The 12,454-nt window shown below is 42.5% G+C and overlaps 1 protein-coding gene across 1 annotated transcript; it reads left to right on the top strand.

Moving 5' to 3' along the window:
• The first annotated feature begins 6,603 nt into the window (after nt 1-6,603).
• LOC121678569 lies at nt 6,604-8,951 on the top strand. The gene is made up of 9 exons (XM_042058191.1): nt 6,604-7,013; nt 7,204-7,258; nt 7,397-7,678; nt 7,776-7,956; nt 8,099-8,197; nt 8,284-8,429; nt 8,609-8,671; nt 8,760-8,822; nt 8,906-8,951. Exons 3-9 carry the CDS (start codon nt 7,398-7,400, stop codon nt 8,949-8,951), a joined length of 879 nt encoding a protein of 292 aa, XP_041914125.1. The 5' UTR covers nt 6,604-7,013; nt 7,204-7,258; nt 7,397.
• Nucleotides 8,952-12,454: the final 3,503 nt, after the last annotated feature.

Here is a 12,454-nt window from a genome sequence, read left to right as displayed (position 1 = left end):
TCTGCCTCCTCTATGCCGCTTTTAAGCACCTAAAAAGAAAATATGTGTATGTTGATTTGCATTCAAATAAAGTTCAAAGTTCTAGACTCTGCACAATCTCTCTCTCTCTCTCACACAAACACATACATACACACATACACACACACTGCTAGATGTTCTCTCTCTGTCTCTCTATCTCTCTCTCTCAAACACACACACACTCTCTCTTCTCTTTCTCTCTGTCTCTCTCACACACACACACACACACACACTGCTAGATCAAGCTTTCCAGTGGGGTATACTACGAAGCACGTTAGACATATCTAGGCTATGTAGACATATCGAGGCTTGACAAAGCCTTGACTCAGGGGTATACGTTAAGTGATAGTACGATAGCAGTTATGTGATATATTTGTCAAACTAGGCTTTCAGCTCAGTGGGGTATACTACGAAGCACGTTAGACATATCTAGGCTATGTAGACATATCGAGGCTTGACAAAGCCTTGACTCAGGGGTATACGTTAAGTGATACTACGATAGCAGTTATGTGATATATTTGTCAAACTAGGCTTTCATCTCAGATTTGTGTGCGTTCTCGGTGTTGGGATGACATTGGCCAATCGTGAAACGTGGAGACGCACAAGACCGCCGCTATTTAAAAACAATTACTTCCGCATTCATGAGCGATAGCTTAATCTACACTGCGGTAATTTTTTGTGTCTAACATATAACATCAAATAAATCAATTGTCATCAGTTGTTGTATGGTATGCATGTCCACAGTGGGATATTTGCACGCACAGCACTATTAAAGCGCATTCGAGATCCAAAATGTTAGTAGAGGCGGAGCTCCACCTGTAAGATATATGACAGAATCCTACACGTGAGAACTTCGTTTTTAAGACAATTGATTGGTCAGTGGGCAGTAGATTACACGATTTGCCATGGTGATATAGCGACACTAAAACAAATCCACTTTCGTGTCACAGCATACCCTAGCTTTGAGCGCAACATACCTCGCTAACCCACTAATCGAGATTCGTAGTACACCCCACAGTTCTAGTACATCGTAATCTGTAGGAAATGATCCGTCCTTACTCATATGATTATCGACATCAACAACAAACACTTTGCCTGCAAAGTTTTCTAAGCTGTTTACGTTTTATATTTTTTTAAAAATTGATTAGCCATCACCTATACTAAAACTGAAAACAATAAAACACAGAATTCTGCTTTGTTTGCAATTTAATATTATGCTAGTATTTAACTACCAGTGGCTTGATGGTGCAACAATTGTATTGTAGGCCTACTCTACTTTTTTTAATTGTCCTAGAATTGTTGAGAGAATTGTTTAAAAACCTTAAACTGTTTACCCATGTTATTCGTTAGGTTATAATGTGTCAGCCTAATGTAATGTAACAACTTCACTTAAATACCTTAGTTGTATTGAACAATTGTACAATTGCAGACATTCCTTGTTTTGGTATAACTGTTAAACTTGTTTGCTTTTGCCTTTTAGGCTCCAGACCAGACCAGTGGTGATGACCGTGTATGACATTACGTGTGTGCCTGTCTGTGTGCACACCTGTCAACCATACATCTCTGACAATGTTGCTACCATATCTCAACATATCTGTGCACATACCATTTAACCATACTGAGACTTATCTGAGATCAACACTGAGATATTCTGAGAACTATATTGTTGTGTGAGGATTAAACTATATGGAACATGTATACCTGTGAATCGTATTTGTCAACTATTCATACTTTTGAATCATACCTGTGTTGTGACATCTGTGAAACTTAGCTGTGCTGTTAGACCTGAGCTGTGCTGTGTGAAAATCAGGATTCTAACCTAAGTTCTATCTAAAACTGATCATCTCTTTTATTCTTCAGTGTAGTATCACCATCAAATTTGACCTAATACCAATAACTGAGGCCTAGCTGTTGCTGCCAGTTCAGAATTAAAACTGATAAATAGATAGATAAGACAGCAATTCTATAAGTTCTATAAGAATGCAAATTCAGTAGACATCTGGTTTCTCCCTGATTATTGGTTAACTTTAAAATAGATTTCAACCTGGCCTACCCTGGAATTACATTTTCTAGTTCTTTTTATTCTTCCTCTTTAGCAGCAACCAAAACCATCAATGAGTGCAAAAAAGACATTTCTGATTTAATAAAGCAGGCACAGCCAAGCTCAAAACAATGTGTGTCAGACTTGATCCATGTCTGTCCAAGCACAAGATATTCATAATTACCAACAAACATTGACTGCATTTTGGTGGCAAAAGGAGAGAAGTGCCGCACACTCCCGAGTTACACAAATAAGCCTTTAATGTGACAACGTTTCGGCCTGTCGGCCTTCCTCAGGTCACGTGTAAAATAACAGGTAGTACCTTGCCTTTTAAAGGGGAAGCTTAATTGCTCCCACCTGACACATAATTAGGTTACAAACAGGTGTCAATTAGTGTTCAATTGGTTACAATGAAGGGTTGGACACAAGGTTTTCACATAACAATCAACATAAGTTTTTTTCAATCATAGTCCACATCTTTAGTACTACATTCTGTTATTTTAGGAGGAAAAAACAAAAGAAAAAGATCAAAGATCAAAAGACAATATTACAGCATCAGTCCAAATGGATCATCATAAATAATATCATCCGTTAATCATAGTAAGTCTATATGTCAAGTATCAATCACAAGACACATTTTAAATCAATCACAAGAAACATTTTAAATCAAAATCCACATTCAAACCGTGAGGTGCTAGAGTTCTAAGATGGTGAATCCAAAAATGTTCCCTTCTTGATAACAACAGATCTAGGTTACCACCCCTAGGGGGCAGAGTCACCTTCTCGATTCCAATGTATTTTAATGAAGAAATGGGGTGATTAAACTCCACAAAATGAGCTGCTACAGGATAATTTAAGTTCTTACATCTTAGTACTTCTGTGCTCTGCAATCCGCATTTTTAGATCTCTAGATGTTTTGCCCACATATGATTTACCACAAGGGCAAGTAAGTAAATAAATTACAGATGCATTTTGGTGGCAGCCATCGACAGGCGTAGGATGATCGAGGGCAGTCCCCAGACCATGAGGGGCCTGGACGACACGCTGGTGGGGTTCGGAGTCCATGGGGACATGACATACAAGGCCCTGTACGAGTTGACAGACTAGGGTTATAGCTCCTCTCTTTTATTTCTTCTTTTTAACTTTTATTTGATTTTTAGATGGGAATAGTGCGGCGAGAACAACTGGCCAGTGCATAATAGTCAAAACAACTACCCACCAAAATAAATTTTAATTCTAATTTCCTAAACCTAACCCTAAAACGTACTCCTATACACTTTCTGTGGGAACTTTTTTCAGAACCCACTTTTGGAAAAAAACGATTCATAATGGGAGTCAATGGATATGTATTGATGAGAGGAATGCATTGGACATGGTTTCCATATGTTTCGTGCTTGTTGGTACCTTGTATACAGATATTAGCCTGCTGTTGGTATATATTACCAATCAGCAGTTTCCAGCTGCACCACGTGGAGGTTTCTGTATAAGCAGCCCTTTTTATTTAAACTAAACTAACCTACACACTAACTACACACACAGAAAACCACACGCAGCAAACAACACACAGCAAACCACACTAAAACTATATACAACCTCAACTCTAATCTAACCCTAGCCAAAAACACGACTTACGGTTGCCATCATCAGGTCTCACACACTCATGCGTGTAAATAAAAAGTCAAAACAAAGTAAAATAAAAACACTAACCCTAACTCTAACTCTGCATTTCTAATCTCTTTTGCTTAAAGGCCCTGAACGACCTAGCAAGCAACCCAAGGTCCTGGCAGCTCTTCAAGTACTGGCTGTATGCCAGTCTTCCCTCCCCAGTCAGTGGCACCAAACTAAGCTCCCTGGCAGACCACACTCGGCTGGTGTTTGCAGGCATAACCATTGCCCTTGAGCGCTCAGGGACGTGGTCCTCTTCCTGCAACAGCTGCATTTCTTCCGGCTCTGGATCGCTCTCCTCTGCCGGAGGATTTTGCTGCACAGCTGGGCCCACCCTCTCAGGACCTACTTTATAGGAAATGCCCGGTCCGAACTGGTACAGCTGCATCCCCTTGATGTTATGGGGCAGCGTGAAATTTCCGAAGACTTTTGCATCCTTGAGCCCATTTGATTGTCATAGGTAAGGTCCTATAAAGATCCAACAGCCGCTCAAATTCGACAAATGTCCCGTTCTGTATAAGGCCTATGCAGCTCACGAAAGTCATGAGCTTCAGTTGTCTGTCCTCGTCCTGCGGGTTTTGGGGCAACTGAAGATGGAAGGAGAGCCTTTGTAGGACATCGGGGATCCACGGCATCCCCCACTCCCGATACCATTGCATCCCCGAGTCGAACGACAGGTTCCGGTCCACAATGAACCGGATGATTTCATTCTGGAGTGACAGGTTGGTTGTCGTCAACCGGTCTCCATCGTTGTTAAAAACCTCCAGAAATGACCTCCCGTCCCAATTAACCCGCCTGGTCCTCCCCTCAAAGTATTTTAAGGCGGGGAACCACCTTATCCCGACAGCAACCAGTCCCTCTATTAGGAGGAGCGTCATGTCCAACCCAGCAGAGGTGACCATAGCTTCGGCCCTTTTAAAGTATATATTTTTTGGGCTTTTTATGCCTTTAATTATATAGGATAGTGGAGATTGACAGGAAGTGAGTGGGAGAGAGAGTCGGGGTGGGATCCGGAAAGGACCACGGGGCGGGAATCGAACCCGGGTCGCCGGCGTACGGTGCCCCAGCCAGTCGCGCCACTGCCGGGGCCAGCTTCGGCCCTTTTAAAACACGCACGGGAACTTGAAATTTCCTACGTGATCCAACACCCCCTTCACAAAAGCCTCACAGCGCCAGAGCCCAAGCGGCTTCAAGGTTGCTGATGTTCTCAATGGCCGTGACAACATGGCCAGTGTCAACATCTTCAACTTCCATTGTACTGGATGGGGCAGTACTAGCAATACTAGCAATGGCAATGACTAGCTAGCAATACTAGCAATGACAATGACTAGCAATGGACACAGTGCAAGGACTAGCGATAGCGAATTGCTAGTGAAATGCTATCTACAATCGCCTGGTCCTGTGCAGCTCTGAATGGCACTCAAGCCAGAGCACCCCTATTTATACCTTGTGTTCAAAAACCGAATATTAAAATATTTGATGAAAATGTCTTTTCCATTTAATCTTCTCATATTTTTTTCTCTTGATAGGACTCCTAAACTTAACCCAAATTAAACACGCTAATCAAACTAGCTAACACCCTCTATGCTAAGCCCGCAACACAAAGTGGCAAACACCACCCCCCCCCCATGGACAACCAGGCTTAAGCACCGATAAGTACTGGTGCACTGTGCCCCACTTAAGCTAACCTCGCAAGGGTTAAAGCCTTAAGCAGAGCCGAAAATATCTCAAACCCATGGTATACCTGCGGGTTCGTATATGATTCCGGCCCTAGCAAACCTCCTAGCTCCGCGACGCAAGGTCACAGCGAGACGGGGATGGCGGCATTGCGTCCGGAGCGTCAAAATTAATCTAGAATCTCACCCAATCCTGAGCGCCCCCCCCCCCCTCCCTCCCAAACACACACACATTAGCTTAAGCTAAGGCCTTGTGAGAGGCCTACTAGCTACTGTGATCGGACGGGCCGGGAGAGGCCTGGGGATGAGTGCTTGTGCTCAGACGGGCTCAACTTGGGCCTAGGAGCAGGGAGAGACACAGAGAGCTGCGCTAGACCCCCCCAGCAGGCACAGCCACACACACGCACACACGCGTGCGCAGGTGATAGAGAGGGACAGAGAGAGGGGCCTGTTGCTCACACAGGCTGCAGCTGCTCACAGAGGCTCCAAAGACTCCTCTCTGTCCCCTGCGCGCGTGTGTGTGAGCCTGGGAGCATTACCCTGTATCCTACATCTAAACTTAACCCCAATTAATACACGAACAGAGGCTCAACCTCTTCCCTATCCCCTTTTCCACAGCTAGCACAACCTAGACTCTGTTCTCCCAAAATTAATTTAGAATCTAACCCAATCCTCCAGCTTAGGCTGATGCCTTGTGAGAGGCCTACTAGCTACTGCTGACCTCTGACTTGACCCCTGATGCTTGGAGAGGCTTGGGGAAGAGTGCTTGTGCTCACACAGGCTGCAGCTACTCACAGAGGCCCAAACTTAGGCTGAGGCCTTGTCAGAGGCCTACTAGCTACAGCTTGACCTCTGGTTTGACCCCTGACGCTTGGAGAGGCACAGAGAGGCCTAGGAGACAGTGCATGTTCTCACACAGGCTGCAGCTGCTCACAGAGGCTCCAAAGACTCTCTCTCTGTCCCCTGCGCGCGTGTGTGTGAGCCTGGGAGCATTACCCTGTATCCTACTCCTAAACTTAACCCAAAATAAACACGCTAATCAAACTAGCTAACACCCTCTATGCTAAGCCCGCAACACAAAGTGGCAAACACCCCCCCCCTCTGGGTACCACCCCCCCCCCACGGACAACCAGGCTTAAGCACCGATAAGTACTGGTGCACTGTGCCCCACTTAAGCTAACCTCTCAAGGGTTAAGGCCTTAAGCAGAACCGAAAAAATCTCAAACCCATGGTATACCTGCGGATTCGCATACGATTCCGGCCCTAGCAAACCTACTAGCTCCGCTAGTGAAGACCGCTGCCAAAAGTATCAAATGTGGAACACACTTCCAAATGTGGAACCCACCACCACAAATGCTCACTAACCCATAGTTGCATCATATGTGAAATCCACTGCTAGAGACATCACATCTGAAGACCACTGCAATGGCATCGTATATGGGGAATCCACTACATGATTGTCACATATGACGCTCACTCCCACAGTTTAAAAGACGACCTGAAAATTTTTGTTCACAAACTAGTGTGTCTGACTCGCCTTTTGACCCAGAGAGCGCTAAGAAGTTGGAACATTTCACTGACGGAAATTGGAATTGTGGAGGCTACAATAAACGGTATGGTACACAGTAAAACATATTTTTCTGTTGTTATTCTAAAGAAATCTGACCCATGTTTAAACTCTTTGGGACAGATGTGCATTCATGCTCTGAAGACAGCAAACTACATGTTGATGTACTAATAACCAGCAAGCTGACTAGACCATTTGAGTGAAATGATTTTTTCTTAAATTATTTTCCTTTTCAGGGCCTACATAACTCATCAGGATTGGTATTCCTTGGTTGTCAAGCAGCATTGACAAGTAAGTACCACATGGAGCAGATAGCAAAGCTCAATGGATCAGACATCCTACTCATAACATTGGTATTTCACTATTTCAATGAACTCTCTCTCTCTCTCTCTCTCTCTCTGTGTGTGTGTTTTTTTGCATTTATTGAAGGATGGCCGCTGATAGGCGTATTGTCTACTGCCTGTTATGTGAGAAGCCTCATGAAAATTTGTCAAGTCACCTTAAGAAGGCCTGTATGAAGGACAACACAGAAGAAGAGCGTAACGCTGAGTTGACCAAGGCCAAAATATCCCAAAAAGAATGGACGAGAGTGGGCAGACGTTGGGAGTACCATGAGGTTGATTCCTTAATGAATGAGGAAGATCCCCTCCGTGCCCTCATCGACCGGCTGAAAAGCAAGGGCTTCTTTATAGTCAAAGACCCATCGGAAAGGTTAGATTCTCCCTTTAAATGACTTATGGTTTCAATCTTTATTAGTGTTCATAAGGCGTCTAATATGTGTCTCTCATCTGTTGTTGGTTATAATTAGCTCTCCAGCTGAGCAACGGCAGCTTCTGCAAGACGTCACTCCGTGGATGCGCAGTATGGTTGCCAAACTTAAGACTGGAGTGAACGTGGCAACAAACTACACGACACAGTTCCGATACTTTTGTATGGGCGTGTTGTCTGTGGTATACAACAAATCTTTGAAGAGTATAGAGACTTTCAAAGTACGCAAGTGTCCAAATTTTATTCCTGCACAACAAAATTAAATCATCTCAGTCATGAAATGCTTTGCATACATTTAAAGGTAAGAAATTATACCTGTTTCAAAAAAATTGTGCTCATTCATGTATACCATCTGCTCTACAGACTGCAGGTTGGGTTGATAGACAGCAGACATCAAGTGGTGTGACCATCCAATTCAGTGATAATTCAGTGGCCTGTACTCTCAGAAAGGAAGAAGAAGAGGTACTGTATGTTGCCACAGTCTAAACGACTTGAATAATGTATTCCAAATTCAATCTGGTTGCTGATATTTTCATTTAATTCAACAGTGGTTTGAGTTGTACTTTACCAAGATACGGCCACTGGCTTTACTTAGACAAGATGAATATACGGACGACGAAGGCTGCTTCTTTCTAGGACAGAATGGTGGTCCCATTGCAAACACAAAAACAGATTTACAACGTCTTTGGAAGTTGTAAGTATATGTACTGTGCACACACACACACACACATACACACACACACACAAGTACACTGTATAAGTTGATCCACAGACACCAGCTAGAAGATGTTTAAATTGGATCAGGTTCTATTTTTTTCACAGTTCATGTCATGCATACATAGGTAAAGCATATTTATCTTTCCATGTTGTCAGTTGTGAGCAGAAAACTCAAAGCAGTGAGCCGATTCCAGAGGATACACAGACAGCTAGTGGGAGGTGTGTGCAAGCAGTGGTATATGTTCTTCCAAGGTCTGTGTCATGCACACCAGTGTAAACCATATGTATTTTTTTCCCATTTACTCAGTTGTGAGCAGACGACTCAAAGCAGTGAGCCGATTCCTGAGGATACACAGGTTGCTGGTGAGAGGTGTGTATTGTGTTTGCAAACAATTATCTTTTAAGGTCCCTGTTACACCAATGTAATGCACATTAATTTCCCTATATTCTCAGTTGTGAGAACATCAGTCAGAGCAGTGTTTCCCAAAGACTGGGTTAGGTTATTTGGGTCGTCAGCAAAATTTATGTTGTGTAATAGGCCTAACTTATACCATTTAGCCAGGAAAGCTATCAGTTTTCTATTAGGATAGTTTACCACAGTCACAGCCCTCTGCGCAATTTTGTATTTAGAATAGCTCTGAAACTGGGGCGGGGGGGGGGCAACACGTCGCACAGGGGACAGCGTGGACATCTCATTCGCAAAATGAAACATTTCTGTGCGGACCACAGACAACATCCAGTCAACTAAAGCAGGCATCCGTATGCGGACATGGCTATTCAATTTGCGTCATAGGCTGTAGATAGTTTTGATTGTAGATTTAAAGTTAATAGCAACCTCCTCACATTCCTTATTATTTCGGATTTAAAATGCTCAACAGTGCATTATTAGGCTACAATTTAAAAGGACATTTTAAACGCTACTATTTCCTCTCGTTTTCCACCTCGCAAACTCTATACCGTAGGCTACAGTAAAGGCGCATTATCTTTTGACTATTACGCGAAAGCCTCTTGTTCTGATATTTATTCATTTCACATTCTTACAATCTGGTGAAAGGTATGTGCTATACGAATGAGTGAATGCTTTAATGTAGCGCTTTTGAAAGTACACCCAGCAGTCCTGAAATTAACCTATTCTCATAGCTCTTCTTCCTCAGCTTTGAATACAACAGCTCTTGACCAGTTTGAAACATTTGTTGAAATGTTTCCCGTCACTCTCAACGACGAACCACCCACAAAAAAGAGGAGGATGAGCGCTGGATTTGAAGGCTGTGACGTTTATGACAAGTGGAGAGGAGAGCAGTACAAGATGCGCTTAAATTATATCCTCGGTAAGCATCATGCCATGCATCATGTCATAAGTGTCATGTCTTTGAAAACAAAACAGAATGTTGTAGATACTCTAAAAGAGAAGGTGTGCTGATTTTCATTGTTTCTGTACTGACACCAGCTTACAATTCCATCTCAGCTCACATTGGCAGGCATCAACCGACTTTGGACAAAGTCCGTCTCGTCATCTCCAAAGAAAAGTGGCACGCAAACCTCCCGGACCTTAAGGATATTCTTCAGGCTTGGATATCTGAACAGAAGACGAGCATTGAAAAGGATGGCAAAATCATAAAGGCAGTTTCGGAGCAAAAATGGAAAGGGCTTCAGATCCAGGACTTTGGTGGAGATAAGGGAAAAGGTGAGCAAACAAGAAACATAACAAATGAAAAGCAATGTCAAGATTTGAAATGGACATGGCCGTAAATATTCTAGTCTGTTCTGTTGTAGGTGTCGTTGCCACCATGCCATTCACCAAAGGAGATGTCCTTTGTGACTACCATGGCCGAATAATCCCGGCATCTGAAGGAAAGAAATTGCTTGCAGAACAGCAGAGTGGAGAAATGGGCTATCTTTTTTTTTCAAGGCCAGAGGTGGTGCCAGTCTTTGTATCGATGCACAGACCTTCCCTTGTGAATGTCACCCCCTTAAAGACACATTTGGGAGGAGGATGAATCATTCTAAAAAGAAATTCAATGTCAAGCCGGTACATTTCCAATTGAAATTCCCTGATGGTTGCAGACACTATATACTGTTCCTGGCATCAAAGGATATCCAGTGCAATGACGACATCTTGTGGGACTATGGCGTAAACAAGACATCATTCAGAGGTGAAGGTCTTGACTTGGACTGGTTAGATGAATGAGACAAACATTTTTCTGGTGTTTGCTGACATTGCTGTGCTGGATCTGCCTCCTATATGCCGCTTTTAAGCACCTAAAAAGAACATATGTGTATGTTGATTTGTATTCAAATAAAGTTCAAAGTTCTAGACTCTGCCCAATCTCTCTCTCTCTCACACAAACACATACATACACACACACTGCTAGACTATGTTCTCTCTCTGTCTCTCTCCGTCTCTCTCTCTCTCTCTCAAACACACACACACTCTCTCTCTTCTCTTTCTCTCTCTCTCACACACACACACACACACTGCTAGACTGTCATCTCCCAATCTCTCTCTCTCTCTCTCTCTCTCACACACACACACACACACACATACTGGGCTCTCTCTCTCTCACAAACACACACTGCTAGACTCTAGACTGTGCTGTCTCGCTCTCTCACTCACACACACACACACCCTTTGCTAGACTGTTCTCTCTCTCTCTCTCTCTGTCAAGAAGCTTTATTGGCATGAATGTAGATACAATATTGCCAAAGCAGGTAATAAAGATGTAAAAAGAAAATTAATAAATAATAATAATAATATTTAAAAAAAAGAGATAAAATAGCAGTGAAATAGGTGAATAAATGAATAATAATAAAACATAACAATAATAATAATAATGACAATAAAAAAGAGCATTGTGCTTTGTTTATATTATTTGGTTGACTCCTCTCTCAAAATGTGGCAGGACTGTAGGTATTTTGAGGCAAGTTGGGTAAGTGACTATCTCACCCAGGAGGAATGGAAGTTTTAGTTCATTTTTGAGAGTAATGAATACAGGGTGAATATATTCTATATCATTGTAGAGTGTTTCTCTGAGGTGTTTATATTTGGGACAGTCGGTGAGGAAATGTAATTCATCCTCTATTGCTCCATTATTACAATGAGCACATAATGTAGGTCTCACTGTCACACACACACACACACTGTTAGACTGTAATCTCCCAATCTCTCTCTCTCTCTCTCTCTCACACACACACACGCACACACTCTGCTAGACTGTGTTCTCAGAGTGAAAACATGCTAAAACATTTTGTCAGCTATCAATTACTTCAGGGCCAGTCTCCCCAGGCAGGATTCAAACACACACTAGAGGGGCTCCTTAACATGTCACAGACGGTCATTCTCATACTGGATCGCGTGGTCTTTTATTTTGAAATTTCGGCTAAATTTTTAGCAGAGACACTTTGGTTTTAGCCGCTTTTGCTAACATTGTCATGTCCGGTTTCAACGTTCTATTTTCATCGAGCTAGCCATCGGGATCATGGGAACAGTAGTAAGTTTTTCGCATTAACATATTAAATAGATAATGCTTTGTATAAGAAAATGTTTCAACTGAAGCAGCAAGTTCGAGTAACCTTATATTCTTGCAGCGTGTTGCAGCATGATTTACAAGTCTAAATATCGAATTTCATAGGATATTTTAACGATGGCTACATGGCTAACATCACTTTGAAAATGCATATGATACAGTCCCGGTTTTTTTCTTTTTCTGGCACAAACATTAATATGTTTGTTGTATCTTAGATTAGGTTACACATCCGGAAAAGTAGCTGATTTGTCGTTTTTTGAAAGGCAGTTAGTTAGCGTTAATGCCATTATGCTGGTGTGTTTTAACATGTTCGTGTGCATGGACGAACGTTAACAATCTGCCAACTTCACGTTAAGCGGTAGCAACGCTAATATTTGCATTTTTGTAGGTGGATATCAAGTATTTTTGTCCTATAAAAGTCCTATAAATCTAATACAAAGGTCTAAACGTGGATAGACTGAGTGGCGATTGAAATATA

The sequence above is a fragment of the Alosa sapidissima genome, chromosome 12 (assembly GCF_018492685.1).
Source record: "Alosa sapidissima isolate fAloSap1 chromosome 12, fAloSap1.pri, whole genome shotgun sequence".
NCBI classification, from domain to species: domain Eukaryota; kingdom Metazoa; phylum Chordata; class Actinopteri; order Clupeiformes; family Clupeidae; genus Alosa; species Alosa sapidissima.
Note: the sequence above shows the minus strand (reverse complement) of the source record. Positions and strands in the feature narration are given on the sequence as shown.